Consider the following 18996-nt stretch of genomic DNA (forward strand, 5'->3'; position numbering starts at 1 on the left):
TATCCTTCTATTATATGCATGTAAGAGCGAAAGAGAAATCTACTTCGTACCAACTCTATCATCTAGTATATATCTATCTATCTATCTTTCTTTTTTTTTTACATTTATAATTTCGTGACGTTTCTCTTTGTGCCCACCTAAAATTAGCCACCCCTAATTTTTGCCGTAAGGCAATCTTGCTCCTGGATAAGACGGGGAAGGGGCACGAGAAGAAAATATTGTCAAAAGGGTCTTTGGGCAATATTTAGGCCTTTTGGGCTGCAAAGGCAGGGGGGGTGGAAATGGACATCCCTTCATTCACTGCACACACACACCCTCGATGATTCCCCCCCCCTCCTCCTGCAACCGGTTCGAGAAGCCAATGTATTTCACTTGTGATCTCGATGGTGTTTGTTTGGATTCAATCTTGAATTTTTAAAAAGATTAGGCAACAATTTTTGGTTCCCCCTGTACAAAGAGAAATATAAGAAATCACAAAACAAGTTTTTTTTGTCAACATTTTACAACCACTATTTATTCATGAACAATGTGATGTCTAGACAGAGCGAGAACAAAGTTGTATAGCTTCAATGGCTGTCACAAGTCTTTTGGCATTTCCCCTCGCTCGTTGATGATGGCGATCTTGTCCGGAGATCCGGGTCGTGCGTCGTCATTGGTATCGACGGTGTCTTCTATGTCCGGCCTCTTGATCAAACCGATCTCCATCCCGAACCATTTCATCTTCTGCACGAGCTGTTCTTGCATCAAACTGATGCACATGCTAACCAGAGCCATCCCCATGAGCATGTAGAAGCATGTCGCCATCAGACTCAACGTCTTCGCTGATGATAGTTCGTGAAAGATAAAGAATCGGAAAGTATTATTCTACTTAAAATTAGTTGCGTTTAAATATCAGAAGTTCTTAACCTATAGGTCACGACCCAAACATGGGTCGCCAAGTCTTCTGAGATCGGTCATTCAAAGCAATTTGCATCCGGGGTTCTTGACCTCTTGGTTATGACTTGAGCTTGGGTTACAGAGAGGCTTCTAATATCGGTCGTTTAATTACTCTTACAACCAGAGGGATTCTTAAATTACAGGTCGTAGCCGAAACTGGGGCCCCAGTTGCTTTAGTAATGGATCAAATCAACACTCCGAATTATGGTTAGAGTTTCTAAACTTTTGCGATTCTAATGCCAGGGTGGACTCGACAAGTTACCGCATCAGGGAACAACGGTACTTCGTTGTTATAAGAACGATTAAAGAAGACCCCCCCCCCCTCCCGTGAATTTGGCTTCTCAACAGCACTCATTAACTATACAAAACTCGCAAAGGGACAAAAATCCGGGAGGTTCTACATTGCGGGGGAAGGCTCTACAAATTGCGAACTGTACCAACGGAAGTACCGAAAACACATCTGGACAGAAAAGGGTTAATCCAGTGGTTCTCAAACTTTTGCAACTCGCAGGTCCCTTTCCTAAGTTATCGTTCACCCGCTGTTCCCCCTAGAATATAGCATCAAAAAGAACCACTTCATAGTAATGAATAGCACACATCAATGTGAACTGCTCATCGCAACGTCCCTTGGAGCGCGATACACAGTTTGAGAAACACTGAGTTTACCTACGGGTCACACCCAAACTTCGCAGTGGCTTTAGAGAGAGATTAGTCGTACAAACTTACTTGCAAACTTCCGAGATGAGTCATTTACAGCCAGGGATTCTTAACCTATGAATCACTACGCAAACTTTGACTATGTTCACAGGGGCTTCCGACATCGATTACCCCAAATCCTTAGGCAGACGAGAATTTGTAACCTATCTATGGGTCGCATCCCAGATCTGGTTCGTAGGGGCTACCAAGATGGATCATATCAATTCAGCTGTAATCCTGTTATAAATACTCTTATATCGTCACTGGTTTCACTGATTTCGAAAGAACACACAATCCCATGGGTTGCGAGGATGATCGTGCTGTGGATTTTGCGTCGTGGTTTGAATAAGGTCATGAACTCTTGCTTTAAATCTTTCGAAATTAAATCTTCGAATTAAATATTCGAAGTTCTTGAGGTTCCTCATCGCCCCTAAAGTTTTACGCACGTGTGGAATTCTGTAACATGACAACGCGGAGGAGGCTTTCCTATTCCCCTGAACACGTGATTCGTTCAGCGAACTCGATGTTTTTCCCTTGTTTTCAGTATTCATTTGCAATCTTACCCCTCAACTGAGAGGGTGTATAGCAGTCAAAATGACGACCAGAAGCTTTTATTGTTGTGACATTTTTGGAAATCCTAAAGAGTTGGATTCTCGGGTCTCGCCTACATATGGCGATGTTATGCTTTGTTATTTGCTGACTTAACGCAATACGAAAGCACAACAATCAAGAAAAGATCCAGTTGTTGCAGACATTCTTGACATTATCGTGCCAAAGATAGGAAATATTTGGAAAACTTCTTCAATTCCTACGGTTTCTCACCAATGGATAGGCAAAAGTTTCAAAGACGTTTACTGTAAATACAAGAATCTTCAGAAAAATATGAAAGCAAGGAAAGATTCTCAGTCTTTTAGTGCAAAGCGCGGAAATTATTCAACATTGCAGCATGCAAATGTGATTTTGAAGGCTATAAGTGTGACAAGTTGAGAAAGATCCCAAATTTAGAGCGAGTTTTTTGCAAGATCAAAGAAGTACATGCAAGATGGCCATTGTTCGAGTCGATGTCCTAACAACGAAGAAATTGAAAAACAATGAACAAAGGAAAATGAAAACTGTACCCCGTTTGAAGTCATCTCAAGAAGAAACGGTGAGAACTAGTTCATCAACTACTGAAAACTTATCTATATCCAACGATTCTGAGGAAAGTAAGCTATATGAGCCAAAACAATTTGCCATTTTAAGTTAGCATTTCCATCAACCAGTACCTGAAGCGGGTCCATCAATCAGTGCCGAAGCAAGTACTTCATTTGCTTTTGAAGTTTTACCATCATCCTCACAGATGAGAACTAAATTACCAACGGCCGTATTCACCAACACAGTTTAAACTGCAATCGCAGGTGAAAGGATTGAAGATCGAAACGGATTGGTTAAATTGAGGATTTTAACCGATTCGTGTCAATCGCTAATCCTTTAACCTGCGACTGTAGTTTAAACTGTGTTGGTGAACTCAACGGCCGCAAATGTTGCTCTTGCTTGTGGATAGAACTGGTGTGTCTGATCGATCAGCTGCAATTATTGCGAATGCTGTACTGGAAGATGTTGGGTTTGATGGTCGAAAAGACAAAACCTTAGCTAATGTCAAAGAAATTGATTCTTTCCATAGAAGAACCATATCTGAAGAACATATAACTATATATTGCAGGAACCCAGGTCAATTTATCTCGGTCACACAACTCCAAGAAGCAGTATAGCATGGGATATAAAGGCATCAATCCTAGACTTTTTGAAGCAAGATTTCGATACGAAACAATTGATGGCGATCGAATGTGACTGAACTGTTACCAATACTTATAAAAATGGTGTTATCAGATTAATAGAGAAAGAAATAAGCCATTCCTTGCAATGGCTTATTTGTCTTTTTCACTTCAATAAGTTACCTCTAAGGCATCTTGTAAAGCCTCTAGATCGGTGATTCCCAACGTGGGCGTTAACGCCCCCTGGGGGGAGATGGAATGTTCCAGGGAGATGGTAAAGGCTACGGGTATAACATAGGATCCTATGGGTTAGGGTTAGATTGCGTTGGGAGGCTATGAAAGAAAAAATTTCTGGAGAAAGGAGCGATGGGACACAAAAAAGGTTGGAAACACTGACCTAGTTGGATGTTCCATCAGTCCACACGGGCTTCAAGGTGATATCGGAAAAAGTTTGGAAAATTGTGAAAGATTACTTATTGCAAAATTTAAACCAATCTCTAATAACCTTCCGATAATGGACAGTGACAACAGTGATTTAAGTGCAGATCAGAGATATCTTGTGGAAATAGTACGGGTAAAGAACTGGGGATCAAGAGAATTCTAAAAATTAGAAATGAAAGATTATCAGAAGCGCGCAGAAATCCGTACACACCATGTTCCGAAATAAACTTTTCTGCTAAGCACTATTTGGAACTAATTGCATGGGATCAAGTGCGAGTGACTGAACCACCTATATTTTATAAAAAAATCAGGAACTGGACCCACAAAAATTACCTGAACCTGCTTTCCATCTATACCGAATTTTCCTTGCCACACACAAGCAGTTGAACGGTGCATACGACTCGTAACTGAAGCATCTCTTGCTGTATCAACAACCAAGACTCGCGAAGGCTTCATTTAAGCCAGAATAAAATCAAGGAGTACTCTGCCATCGTTTGAAAAAAAGTTGACTATTTTGCAAAAGTTAAATGTAATAACAAGAGCCAATAGAGCCATTCTCCTGACACCTATATCGTCAAACTGGTGTTTTTTTTTAAATTATAACATGGTTATAGTTTTGTCCCCACCCCCAAAAGGGGTTATTTTATATATATAATGTTTAAAAAGATTTTTATAATGTGCCCTTAAAAAAGTCTTTTTGCTCGACCTTTAGGGTCCGTGAGGAACCTCAAGATATTAAAATATTTTCCTAGATTTTGGTATTACGTCTTAAAACCTTGAAAGACATCTTTTATCATTTCTTCTAGTTCGTCTGGAGATTACTGCTGATAATAATGTCATCGGCAAAACCCAAATGGTTGAGAAATTCCCCATTTATTTTCTCCTCCCAATCCAGCTTCATAAATACTTCTTCTAAAACAGCGGTAACGAGTTTTGGTGAGATACCAAGGTATCTACTGGTGTGAGATTTGAGTGCTATAAAATTCAACCAAAAGGCGGCATTTATAATGCAATGCTGGCCTTAGAACAGAACCATCGCAGAATCGAATCAACCGCTACTACATATTTTATACGCGGCGTAAGAACATTGATTGTTTAATTAAGAAAGGTTAATAAAAGACCAGACCAGACCAGAATTGAACGTTTCCGTCGCTGCCCAGCCTTTGCAGGCTGTCTGGCGACTTACAGATCACCAGGGGTGGTATGAGAAGGAAAAAGACAAGTTTGTGCATGTGTGTAAGGTATGTAGTGTATGCGTGTGTGTGTAGAGAATGAATAAGCCAGGAGAGTATTGTTTACAAATCTTCGCGAAATGAATGCTCATCGAGATAAAACACAACACAATCGAAGAACAAGGGGGCAATGTCTTAAGGGAAGTAGCTGATGATATGCTACCCAAAAACTCCAACATTATAAATATTTACATAATCGAGAGACACTAACCAGAGATGTTTGAGGTACTGTTGAACCCTCATCAGTCATATAACCATAATCAAGAACGTCAAAGAAAAAGTTATAATGAAGACATGACACATACCATCTCTGTATTGTAATAACATCAGTTTCAACACGACACGAACCCAAATGCACCATTTTATGCAAGCGCAAATTATGAATAAATGAGAAAAATTATTAATTGCGAAAAAAAAAAAAAAAAAAAAAAAAAAAAAAAAAAAACTTAAGGTGCCTCTGAATTGCGATCACAGCATCCGCAATATCAAACAAAACTGATATTAGATTGATAAATTAATTTGAAAAAAAAAAATCAAAAGGTTAATAAACGTATAAATCAAAAATATATTGATTGACATTTACCTTTTGTTTAAATCAATCGTTATTATTTCTAACTAAATATATCAAAATTGTTTTATATATATTTTATTTATTTTAGGGGTGACTAGGAGATTGTAACGGTGAAAAGTGTTTGCGCGGGAAGGTCTTAACGAGACCAACGTTTTTCTGCAAATTTTGATACCTTGGATTCCACGTCCGAGACATTTAGTGCCTATTGGATATATATCGGCTAGATGAATGGATAACTGTATCAGCGGCGACAAAATGGTAAGTGCTGCTTCTGTTGTCATTTTCTTTTTGGCCGAGTTTCATCTGTGAATAGTAGTGCAAATGTCGCGAACCATGGTTGGTAAAAATAAGATGATGGTATGCTTTGCGCATAGTGTATTGCTAAATAATGATAAGTTAAATGTTGGTAACATAATTGATAAGTTAAATGTTGGTAACATAATTGATAAGTTAAATGTTGGTAACATAATTGATAAGTTAAATGTTGGTAACATAATTGATAAGTTAAATGTTGGTAACATAATTGATAAGTTAAATGTTGGTAACATAATTGATAAGATCAAAGAAACTGTAGATGATGAAAAGCTACCTCTTCAGGACACTATAGAGTTTATTTTTTATGAACTGGATCCAATTATTCAAGAGTTCATAAATCATAATAAGTTCAGTGAATGGCTATGTGAAATTGATAGTGAATGTGAAACTAATGGTATCTTACGTACCATTATAAAATTAGTTGGAGACTACGAAAATTCAAAAGATGCTGCGTCTGATAAAATAATTAGTACCGAAATTCTTTGTAGTATGAAAAAATTGTACAATCGTGATTTCCAGAAATGTGGATTGTATTTAAGTAAGTGTAGGGATGACGAAAAATATCCGATAGGGACGCGAAGTAAAAAGAAAACTAAAGTAACTCCTGACATTATTGTCAACGAAAAGGTAATTGTTGAAAAGGAAACACGGACTGTGGATGAATCCCAGGCTTCCCAAAACACTCAACAAGAAAAAACAAAACTCATAGCAGATGATCAGGTGGCTGGCCCATCTCAGCAACCTGATAATTGTTTGCCCAACAGGGCTAATGGAAAGTCAATTAGTAAAAATGTTGAAAAAGAAAATACAAATGATCCAGATCCCACTAACACAAATGAGTGGCAGTTGGTTGAAAAAAAGAAGAAAAAAGTCAGAATACCCCCATTAAATTTGACAAAATACAAGAACTGGAAAGAACTCTCAGTTAAAATTAGGGGTGTTTGTGAATCAAATTTTGATGCCAAAAAAACTGGCACAACACTGCAATTACACGTAACAACAGAAAATGATCATAGAGCTGTGACTAAAATGCTTGAAAAAGAGGGAGTAAATTTTAGCACATTCACACTAAAGTCAGACAAAAACATAAGAGTGGTTATTAGGGATTTGGATACAACAACATCTTGCGATGAGATCAAAGAATCTCTCGTGGAGTTGGGTTACACAATTATTAGTGTGGTACAGCTAAAGAGCCCCCGTCATAAAGATGGTGAAAAGATTATGGTCCCAATACCACTATGGCTCATTGATTTGCCCAGGACAGATAAAAGCAAGGAAATATATCAATTATCTTCATTAAATTACTTAAAGATAAGAGTAGAAACATACAAAAGAAGGAAGGGGTACACGCAGTGCTACAACTGCCAAGCCTGGAATGGGCACACAGCCCGAAATTGTTATAACGAAGCCCGCTGTGTCAAATGTCCAGAAAAACATCACACATCACAGTGTGATAAGGTAAAGGGTAAGGACTTACCAGTGTGTATAAACTGTTCCTTAAATCATCCGGCGAGTTTCCGAGGATGTAAAAGGTACCCGGGGAACCTTAAAAAACCTGGTCCTAAAGCAATTACTGGGTCACAAAAACTTAGACCACCAAAGCCCAGGCTTTTTTCCGTCACAAGTTCAAGTGACGATGAAATTGAGAAAATAGACATTGCAGCTGAGGAATTACCTCAACAGCAAAAACCAACAGAAGTAAATAATAGACCTACAAGAAGGCATAAGACATATGCAAAAGCTGCAAATGTCCACGAAGAGGTGGAAAATAACAAAATAGAAACTAACAAAAACACAATGACATCAAAAGATGTTAACATGACTGAAACAAACAATAATGTATACTCTGTACCAGAAATTATACCCACATCAACTATTGCAGTTGAACGTAGGGAAAGTGTAAATAATGAGGTAACCGCAAAGATCCCTCCCAACAGGATAGATGGGGAGGTGTCCCAGATTGTGAATACCGGTAATAATGAGATATCATTCCCCTTACAGGAGTTAATGGGTCTAATGAGAAAATGTTTTAATAACATATTACAAGCTAAGACATATCAAGAAAAATACTCAGTATTTATTGATAGCTTTACTGAAATATCTATGAAACTATTATCGGTAAACTTCACCAATTTTCAGTAATAGTTCACAACAAATAAAATATCTCAAGATCATGGCGTGGAACGCCAGAGGTATTATTCGTGATCTCCAAGAATTTAGAGAAATTGTTGCAGATGAAGATTTTGATCTGATGTTAATTTGCGAAACATTTTTAAAACCATGTTATACAGCTAAGATAGCAAATTATGATTGTATAAGGAAAGATAGAACGCACGAAAGAGGAGGGGGAGTAGCCTTATATATCAAAAGGCATTTAAATTATGACATTGTTGACCTCCCACATTCCCGAGATTGCGAAGCGTTGGCAGTGGATTTGCACCTCACTAGCACTAGAAAAATCCGAATTTGTGTTTTATACAAACCACCAAATAATCAATTTGATATCTCTCTGTTAAATCATATATTTGACTGCAATTATGTAACAATTCTTAGCGGTGATTTAAATTCTAAATCACCAATTTGGAATTCAAATAATTACAATGCAGCAGGACGTATATTAGAGCAGTATTGCAGAAATAAAAATATTATTACATACGGGCCAAGTGCTGCGACACACTATCCGGATGACAGCAACCGAACACCAGACGTCCTAGATATTACACTGGTCAAAAACCTCAGTGTTCCTTTAGCAGTAGAGGTAATATCTGCACTTACATCAGATCACATTCCAACAATTATTGATGTTGATTTCGAAATTCCCATACAACAAAAAATCAAAAAAATTACAAACTGGCCACTATATAGGCAAGTGCTTACAGGAATTGAAACACCAGATAATGCTAGTGAGTGTACCATAGATATAGAAAATGAAATAAACTCATTAACACAGAAATTGCAGGACACTGTTAATAATTCCACTCGGGAAAGGTCAAACGAAAACAACCCATTAGCACTCCCCAGATATCTGAGGGAAATGATAAGAGAAAAGAATAGAGCTAGAAGAAGGTGGCAAAGAACCAGAGATGCTACACATAGGCTCAGATATACAACATCACGAAACAATACACGTCGAGAAATCAGGGAATTTACAAGTGAACGATTTCTAAGGTTCCTAGAAGATGCTAATTGTGAGGATGGGTCGTTCTATAAAATTTATAGAGCACAAAAACCCCGTAGCCAAAGACTTACATCTATACATGGCCCGCATGGACTGGTATATACAGATGAAGATAAGGTAGAAGTATTTGCAGATACCTTTGAACTGCAATTCTCACCAAACACTAATACTTCAAATGTTCAGGTCGAGAGAGTGCTTAGAACTATTAATGAATATTTTGATAATCCTCCACCTGAAACACAAACATCTCTCACTCCAACAGATATCAATGAATTAAAAACAATAATAAAACATTTGAAAATTCGGAAAGCATCTGGGCATGACCTAATTTCAAATATGGCACTGAAGAATTTGCCCAATAATATTTTAGAATATATTGTCAAAATTTTTAATAGATTGCTGGAGCTCAAATATTTCCCATCTAACTGGAAAACAGCAATTGTTAAAATTATACCAAAAGCTGGCCAAGATTTGCACTTTCCAAGCAATTGGAGACCCATCTCATTGCTTAGTAATTTTGGAAAGTTATTCGAGAGAGTTGTGGTAACACGTATCAACACTTACGAAAAGTCTCATCCAACAATTGGGCCCGAACAACATGGATTTAGAGACGGTCATTCTACAACCACACAATTATTAAGAGTTATAGAAACACTCCAAGAAGCTAGAATTTATCATGATACAGCTGCAGTTGCACTGTTGGATTTAAGTAAGTCATTTGACAAAGTGTGGCATGAGGGGTTGCTCTATAAAATGATTAGAATGGCCCTACCCTTTAGCATAATTAAAATTGTACGTCATTATCTTGCAGCAAGAACTTTTTATGTAAAAATCAATGACACAATATCTACAACTAGACGAATTAGATCATCTATAGTGCAAGGCAGTGTTTTAGGACCTTGCCTCCACAATTATCACATGAATGATTTTCCAGTGGCAATTAAGGGTATTACTGCTCTGTACGCAGACGATTCAATGATAATTTGTACAGATAGAAAACCACAGAAGGCATTAAGTAATTTACAAGAAATAATTGATCAAGTCGAAACATGGTGCGAAAACAGCAGAGTTAAACTTAATGCAGACAAGACAGTATTTATGTGGATCACAGGAAAACTAGATCTACCCCCAGATGCCGGAATAGTGGTTGGGGGGAAATTCATTGAACCTGTTATAAGTACTAAATACCTGGGAATAATAATTGACAAACGATTGACATTTGTGCAACAACGCAATTATGTAATACGAAGAGCAGACGTAGCAAAACACACTTTAAAACGCATTCTTGCAAGCAGATCAACATTGACAATCAAGAACAAATTAAATGTATACAAAATGGCTATCAGATCCATACTTTTATATGCTGCACCAGTGTGGCTCTACTCGAGCAATCAACACATGGTTAAATTAGAACAATATCAAAACAAAACAATAAGAGCTATGCTGGGAGCCAATTGGTTCATCAGGAATAGAAGTATAAGAAACGATATAGGAATGCCCACCATACACGCCTTTGCTCAAAAGCTGGCTAATAATCTCTTCCAAACTCTTGAAGAGTCAGAATACCAACATCTTAGGGAAATATCCACTTACTCAAAAGATCAGATATCAGCTTTTTCCGGACCCAAAAACTTTCTGGTTATGAAAAGACCGGAGGTACCGGGATTGTGAAAAATGTATATAAGCAACTATATATAGTGTAAATAATTAGACCAACTGCAAAATATCAAATTTTGTAGATAATATATATTTAATCAAATAATCATAATTAACTGCATTTAATAACATATAATCGCATTTATTAATATGGTCTATAGTTGACGCTGAACATAAAAATGAGAGTAGGTAATATATGCATTATGATAAATGATTAATGTTAAAAGAATAGCATTAATTATAACTTAATGACGTCCTAACAGGCTGATGAAGTGACATTCTGTCACTGCCCTGTTGAGTGACACTTTCTGCTTTCTATTTCTCCTCCAGCCTACTTAAGCTTTCTTTTCCCCCTAGATTAATAACCCAATATGGGTAATATTAAACTCTAAGTAGTTTAAAAATAAAACATATACAACCATGGCGAAAATAGCACTACTAGTCCAGGATGGCTAAGAAATGACTCAGGGGTATGCACTGATTGCCAATTTCAGTCGGAACCCACAGGCCACTATGTCATATTTAGGATTTAGGATATTTATTTTTATATATTATTGTGCGAAAAGCTTTTCACCCGCAAAGAATCAGAAGTGTTAAGTCGCGTGTTTTCCTAAATGAAGTATGGACCATACTGCATGGTCATCTTTATTAAAAGTGGGGGAAAAAAATATCGTGGATCGAGTTTGTGCTGCTTCCTGGTGGAGTGTTTTGGAACACCAGTGATGGAAGGGACATTTCTGACTGATAGGTGGCAGCATGAAAAATAAGTAGAATCATTCCGGAGGATAATAATAAATTTGATTTAATATGGCATTTAATATCATAAGAAAGTAGTTAACACACTTCTCGTTAGTCCATTTGCATGGTCCCCTACAAGGATAGGGCAAAACAGGAGGGCTTCAGCTTCGGGGGAAGGGGCAGCCCAAATATTAATTTCATGATTTCTTACACTATGATTCACTTTTCAGGTGCCTATGAGACATCCTGGCTTTAGACCCACAACAGATCTCAGCCTAGAAGCCCCATGTTATAAATTTCTCGAATCAAAAAAATTGGGATACTGCAAAAAATTCGATGACCTAGAAAATCCTGACCTTGAAGCCCTTCCCAGGCAACCAGGCAAAATAGGTGCTTCTCATAAGACTTATACGTCTTCAGAGGATCCTAAACAAGACAATCTTAGGGCGCAGTACCCCAGGTCGATAAGATGTTAGCCTAAAGTGCCAAATGATGCTTAGAGGCGTCGCCAGTTCGATACCCGGTTTGCCCTTGACAGATACTTTCATGACACAGGGGTACAACAGAAACGGTGACATGGCCATAAAAAAAGATTACTACCGCAGGAAATCCCACACCGAGGGGTTAGTGCACCAACCTCTCGCTGAGGGTAAAAAAACAAGGCTGCCGTTTGGAAACGGCAATAAATAGAAGATTCTGGTCTAATTAGCCCTCGTGTGCAAAAAATGACCCGGCCAGGCATGGCTTGAGAACTGATGCTCGTGAGAGATCTCAAACATTCGATCTCATTTTCGTTACATAATAAATATGTGTTATATATAATATAGTTAATATATACGATATCGCAAAGTGTTGAAAACATACAGACGCTTCCTTGGTATCCTTCGAAAGCTTTTCCGGGATAATAATCGCCAAATCCGATCGTCGTCAGAGTGATGAATGTGAAATATCCGGAACTTAGAAGATCCCAATCTTCGACGTATGCGAAAACCACGGCTCCGATCAGCGTGAATAAAGAGATCAGCAGCAAGTTGAGGATGATGGGAACGATCAGCTGAAACATGAACGAAACGATTTATTAATTTACTAATATATAACGTTAGTACTAGACGTTTTGATGAGAAGAAAGGACCCCCCAGGCTACTCAGGAGCCGTAGCTTAGTGGAGTTTTGAACTTCCTGACGTTTAGTCCTCATCTTAAGATAGGGCCTAACTCATGTCAAGGCTGGCTTGATACGTTCTAATGTTAGGCAAGTAGTGTGGCCGCTCCACCATAGGCAATGATCGTGAAATGCTGGTGGCTCGACCTAAGTTAAAGGTGCCGCTTTCCTTTTTGATCTTTCAATCCGTCTAGCCACACATTAGTCGAAGAACAGTCACAACACAGTGTTCTGGAAGCAAATTTTCACCAAGGAATATTGTTCTGAGCTGGTCCAGTGTGTAGCCAGCTTTATGCTGCTGTTGCTCCTTTGTATCGGAGAAGGCAAATATTGGAAGCAAATAGCTTGCGAATGGCAATTAGGCCCAGGCTTGAGATGAGTGTGGCTCTGGCTTCAGTTGCTAGAGGCGAAACGCAGAAGCGAACATTACCACTGGAGATGTTAGCACCGATGTGGATAAAACGTTAAGGGGGGGTTAAAATTCCGTAATATTGCTGCTCCTTTGCCGTAGATAGTGTACAAAGCGTCTGGAAGTTCAAATTCTACTATATCACGGCTCATTGGAAGCTCAAATTCGACTAGAGTGTGCAAATATCAAATTGTACTAGATCACGGCTCTTTAGCTGCAGATGTAAACTAAAAGGCCCCGCGCAGATGTACGTCTGGGTGCTCGGATTCAATAGGACCTTGGCTCCTCATTCGCTTATGCACATGAAATATCTAGAAGCTCCAATTCCACTATACCACGACTTTTCAGCTGAAATGTGGGCGAAACATATGGATGACCTTGGCTCTTCAGCCGCAGATGTGAATGAAAAATCTGGACATTCATATTCCACTAGACAATGATCCCATAGTGTTTAATGCTATGTATTTTGCAGCCGGTTCTTACCCAGCTATCTTGGAAGTGAAACATTTACAGTGATCGCGAACGACTAAAGAATGTATTGAAAGTCATACCTTTTCAGTAGGCATGTATACTTCCTTGCCGACATCATCAGAGCTGAGAGGCGGTAAGCGGCCACCCATTGAAACAATCATCTCCCTTGTGTATTCCGATCTTCTCCTGGAGCTACGGCACCACCGACAGCATAACCGGCTGTAAGTATAACGAAACACTGAAGCCATCAGATCACCAATGTTCGCCAAGAACACCAGAGTAAGTGGGATGCCCATCATGGCGTATAATATGGTTGTCACTTTCCCAAGTTGCGTGTATGGAGTAACGTGCCCATAACCTGTGGGAAATAAAACTTCGCTTACATTATGACACACAGGAAAGAGAAATAAAAAAAAAATCGACACAACGGCAGAAATCGTACACTCACCTATGGTCGTCAAGATGGTCACGGAAAACAGGAGCCCGTTCCCAATGGTCCATTCCCTTCCCCAATTCCTTTCGTCCATGGTACCGTCGTATTTGTAGAGCTTCACCATCTGGACTATGAACCTGTCGAGTTCCTTGAGTTCAGAGTACACCCTTTTATGCCACTCTACGACGTCGATGTCCTCCCGTTTCCTCATGGAGTAGAAAAGCTGGCTCAGGTACGTCAGGGAATCGTTGACGTCCAGAGACTTGAGCTTTCTTTCCACGATCCTCCTCTCTTCATCCTCGTGCTCGATGTGTACGAACAGAAGCGCGCCAAGTACGCAATACAGACACACCAGGAAGAATAGGCCAAGGTGAGAGAACAGCAACCTGAGGATCAACTTCCCGCAAGAATTCTTCTGCTGCTGTTGCTGTTGATCTTGAGCCATTTCTGCCTACGGATCACTGAGATGCATTCTCAGGTTCGCTACCTGTAAAGTAACATTCTGGATTCAAGTCATCTCCAGAATATAATACAAATATGTATATAACCACATTCTAAAGGTTTTGAATGAGGCTACATTGAAGAGTCACATGAGTAGTATAAAAAGGACAGTTCAAACACAGGGGGAGGCGCGGAGGCGCGCGCCTCACATCCGGCCCCCTCACGCGCCTCACATCCGCTCCCTCACACACCTCACATCCGCCCCCTCACGCGCCTCACATCCGCTCCCTCACACACCTCACATCCGCCCCCTCACGCGCCTCACATCCGGCCCCCTCACCGTGAACTTCATCCAAAACCTCATTCACCCAACCCTCATCAGCTGAACGTTGTCTCCCTCCATTCGATGGAGAATATTTATCAAAATCCGAGGAGCGTCGGAAGTTACGGTGGAGTGGATGCGTTGTACAGAGCGTTGAAAGGACAGGTGACACGAGCAAAAATAAGAAAGTGGTTGGAAGGAGAAAAGTCTTACACTCTTCACCGTCAGAGAAGGAAAAAATTTACCAGGAATCCCATTTTGGTAGGTGCCATCGACCAACAGTTTCAAGCCGATCTGGTGGACATGAGAAATCTAGAGAAATTCAACGATGGTCAGCGATACATCCTGACTTGTATCGATGTATTCTCAAAATATGCTTGGACTATCCCGCTGAGAGATAAAACGGGGAGGGCTGTCGTGGGAGCGTTTCAGGAAATATTCCAGGAAAGACAACCGCAAGTGTTACAGACCGATAAAGGCACCGAATTCAAAAACAAGATTTTCCAGAAGTTTCTGAAAGAGAAGGGCGTAAAATTCTTCACGACTGAGAACGATGACGTGAAGGCTGCCATCGTCGAGAGATTCAACCGAACCCTGAAATCTAAGATGTGGCGGCACTTCACAGCGAAGAGCACGTATAGATATATCGACGTTTTACCGGACTTAATATTTAGTTATAATAACACTCATCATAGCAGCATAAAGATGACCCCTTCGGAAGTAGATAAAGAAAACGAGAAGTTGGTATGGGAGAACCTATACATGCGAAAGAATAGGAAAAAAGTTTACCAAAAATTTCAAGTTGGTGACCACGTTCGCATTACCCGCTCGAAACACCCATTCGAAAAAGGTTACGAGTCTAATTTTTCCCACGAAATTTTCGTAGTGGATAAATGTATCGAGAGAGAGGTACCCGTATATAAGTTGAAAGATTTAATGGGTGAAGAAATTAAAGGGACTTTTTATACAGATGAGTTGGTGAAGGTGAAATTGGATGAGACGTTCCCCATTGAAAAAGTGTTGAGGAAAAGAAAGCGGAATGGGAAAACGGAACATCTTGTGAAATTTCAACATTACGGTGACAAATTTAACATGTGGGTTGAGCTATAAATACCCCACTCCGCGATGATCTGGATTCATTACATCGACATGTCTTCTTTCTACCTCACGTTGCCCAGCGATGCTAGCATGAATTTTTTCCCCGATAATACTCTCTCAAACTTCACCATAAAGCTCCCGAATGCATTGGAACTCGAGTCTAACATGGAAGTAGCTCTCTCGGAGCTGATATTTCCCCATTCTTTCCACAACATAACGGAACGGTCTAACGGCTTTGAATTTGATTCTGGAGATGGTGAGTTAAATAAAGGTGTCATTCCTTGCGGTTTCTACGAGACTACCACCGACCTCATTAAGGCGATAACGAGAAATTTTAGAAAGGAAGACATTGATTTGACTTTCAACAAAACCACGAAAAAAGTAAAGGTGTTTACGAGGAAAAGTGCCAAGTTAATTCTGTATACAGGGATAGCAGAGAACCTAGGTTTTGAACCCGGTGAATATAAGGGAATGGTGACCGAAGGACCTTTCACGGCTGATCCGAAACTGGACTTTCATCTGTTGTACGTTTATTGTGATATAGTAGAACCGCAGATTGTTGGCAACACCCTCGCCCCATTACTAAGAATCGTGAAAACCGAAGGACATGATGGTGACATCGTCAATGCTGCATTCGAGAGAGGTCACTACATCCCTTTAGCCCGAAGGAGTTTTGAAACAGTTCACGTTCATATAAGGACACATACAGGTCATCTCGTGTCATTTGAACGTGGGAAGGTGATAGTTAAACTACACTTTAGACTGAAACATTTATAAACATGTCGTATCAACCATACCGCTGCTGTATAACCAGCGTTACCGATTATTACGTCAACCAGGCAGGTGAAGGACTTGGATATTATCAGGGTATACCACTACAACGAGGTTATGGTTTTGGATCCATTTTCAGCTCCTTATTCCGATCTGCTATGCCGCTACTGAAAAGAGGAGCAAAAGTTTTAGGTCGACAGGTTCTGAAATCCGGGGTCGATTTTGCGAACGATGTCGTGCAAGGTAGAGATGCGAAAACGGCAGCACTGGAAAGAGCCAAAGAAGCGGGTCGTTCGCTGAGCGACAAAGCGTCAACAAAGGTAAAGAAAATGCTTGGAGGTCATAAAAGAAAGCGTTTAGCGAGGAGAAACGTCATTCGCAAGAAAGCGAGGAAAGTAACAACACACGATATTTTTGATTGAAAAGATGACTCTAATCATGACAAACTCACCCGAGTGCTTGAAAAGCGAAGTGGACTTGTTTGCTTTACCTCCCACGCAAACCGCTATTGAAGGAGGTGAATGGATCGAATTTCTCCCGCTCTCAGGCATCAGAGACGGTCCGCTGGAGTTTAATATTGCTGGAAGCACTGAAGATTACATCGACTTATCAGCTACACAACTGTATATCAAGTTGAAAGTTACGAAAGATGGTAATCCTCTACCGGATAAAGATCCGGTCTCTCTCGTTAACCTCTCGCTACATTCTCTCTTCTCTCAGGTTGATGTATCTCTAAACGGGAGGAACATCACGAATTCGTCTCACACCTATCCGTATAGAGCATACATAGAAACCTTATTAAACTACGGTCGAGATGCGAAGATTGGGCCGCTCACGATGGAAGGTTATCACAAGGACACCGCGGGACATATGGCCGACGCAACAAATAATGATGGTATGAAGAAGAGAACCAAAAAAATCGCAAACAGCCGATCTTACGATATGATGGGAAGAATTCACTGCTCTTTATTCTTCCAACAAAGACTGTTACTCAATTTGGTGGATTTGAAAGTCCGTCTAGTGCGTTCTAAACCTTCGTTCTTCCTAATCGCAGCAACTAGCAATTATGACATCATCATTGAACATGCCAGCCTCTTCGTAAGAAAAGTAAGGGTTAGTCCCGCCGTTGCCATCGGACATGCAAAAGCTTTAGAGAAGACCACAGCTAAATACCCCATCGATAGGGTTCTCACAAAAGTCTATTCAGTGGCTCAGGGTAGCATGTCATTCGTGCAAGATAATGTGTACCTCGGTGCAATGCCGCGTCGAGTTACAATTGGTTTAGTGGATAACGAAGCATTCAATGGTACCTTTACAAGTAACCCGTTTGATTTCAAGCATTACAACCTCACCTTTGTCTCCGTATACGTAGACGGACGTCCGGTGCCTCATAAACCTTTGGAACCCAACTTTGAAACCGGGAACACAGTCAGAGCATACAACAACTTATTCAGAATCGAGGAAGATCGTGGCATCGATATAAGCCAACAGGAATTCCAAAACGGCTATACCCTCTTTTGTTTCTCGCTGCTCCCCGATCAAAGTGACTGCGGACACCTACATTTAGTCCGACAGGGTAACTTACGTGTGGAACTGAAATTTGCACAGGCATTACCCAAAACCATCTCGGTAATCATTTACGGTGAATTTCAGAGTCTAATAGAGGTTACAAAGTCTAGAAGTGTCTTGTGTGATTTCTCAAGCTAATGGATTCCGATCAAATTCGACGTGCTCTTCGAACAAACCCGATAACTAAGAAAACATTTACAGATGTTTACGCTAGTAATACTTTACCCTTGAAAATACAGAAGTATCCAGCAGCTTTGATCGTTAACACTGATACTAACACTGAACCCGGAACACACTGGTTGGCGATTTATCTCCACGATAACATGACTGCAGAATTCTTCGATTCATTCGGAAGACCGCCTTCTAATTTCCAGAAAGGTAACATAACGAAATTCCTGAAAAGATATCAACGACTCAACTACAACGATGTGGCGCTACAGTCGGCTGATACACAAGTTTGTGGACATTACGTCATTTATTACGTGCACTGTAAATGTCTGGGAGAGAGCATGAATTCGATTGTATCCCGCTTCAATGTAACCAACGATTTGCGCGTGTTCAATTTTGTAAGAAAATATTTTTCTTTCTAATAAAACTGATTTACATAGTACGCATCTCGTCATTATTCAAAATGGAACCATTAACATTACACCACCCGTTCACGGCAGTCTGTGCCGGAGCAAGCGGCAGCGGAAAAACTTATTTTCTGAAAGGGTTGCTTGAACACCGTGATAAACTCATAAAACCATTACCGGAACGAATAATATGGTTCTACGGTGAATCCCAACCACTGCACGCGGAAATT

General features: G+C 40.0%; 2 protein-coding genes across 2 annotated transcripts in view; one reads left to right on the forward strand and one right to left on the reverse strand.

The window, feature by feature from the left end:
• Positions 1–542: 542 nt before the first annotated feature.
• The window catches only part of LOC149079831 (TWiK family of potassium channels protein 7-like), a 28030-nt gene continuing 9576 nt past the window's right edge, over positions 543–18996 (reverse strand). The window contains exons 2-5 of the mRNA XM_089239983.1: positions 14006–14477; positions 13638–13915; positions 12382–12571; positions 543–821 (exon numbers count right to left, since the gene is read on the reverse strand). Coding sequence (XP_089096109.1) covers positions 577–821; positions 12382–12571; positions 13638–13915; positions 14006–14435 — 1143 coding nt within the window. The 5' untranslated portion in view covers positions 14436–14477 and the 3' untranslated portion in view covers positions 543–576. The remainder of the gene's footprint in view (positions 822–12381; positions 12572–13637; positions 13916–14005; positions 14478–18996) is intronic.
• On the forward strand, positions 17049–18329 carry LOC149079832 (uncharacterized protein F54H12.2-like). Its single transcript, XM_089239932.1, has one exon. The coding sequence runs from the start codon at positions 17049–17051 to the stop codon at positions 18327–18329; it is 1281 nt and encodes a 426-aa protein (XP_089096058.1).

This window comes from Pholcus phalangioides, unplaced genomic scaffold (assembly GCF_987345545.1).
Source record: "Pholcus phalangioides strain wild (caught in Gottingen) unplaced genomic scaffold, Ppha-v1.0 ptg000012l_1, whole genome shotgun sequence".
In the NCBI taxonomy this organism is placed as follows: Eukaryota; Metazoa; Arthropoda; class Arachnida; order Araneae; family Pholcidae; genus Pholcus; species Pholcus phalangioides.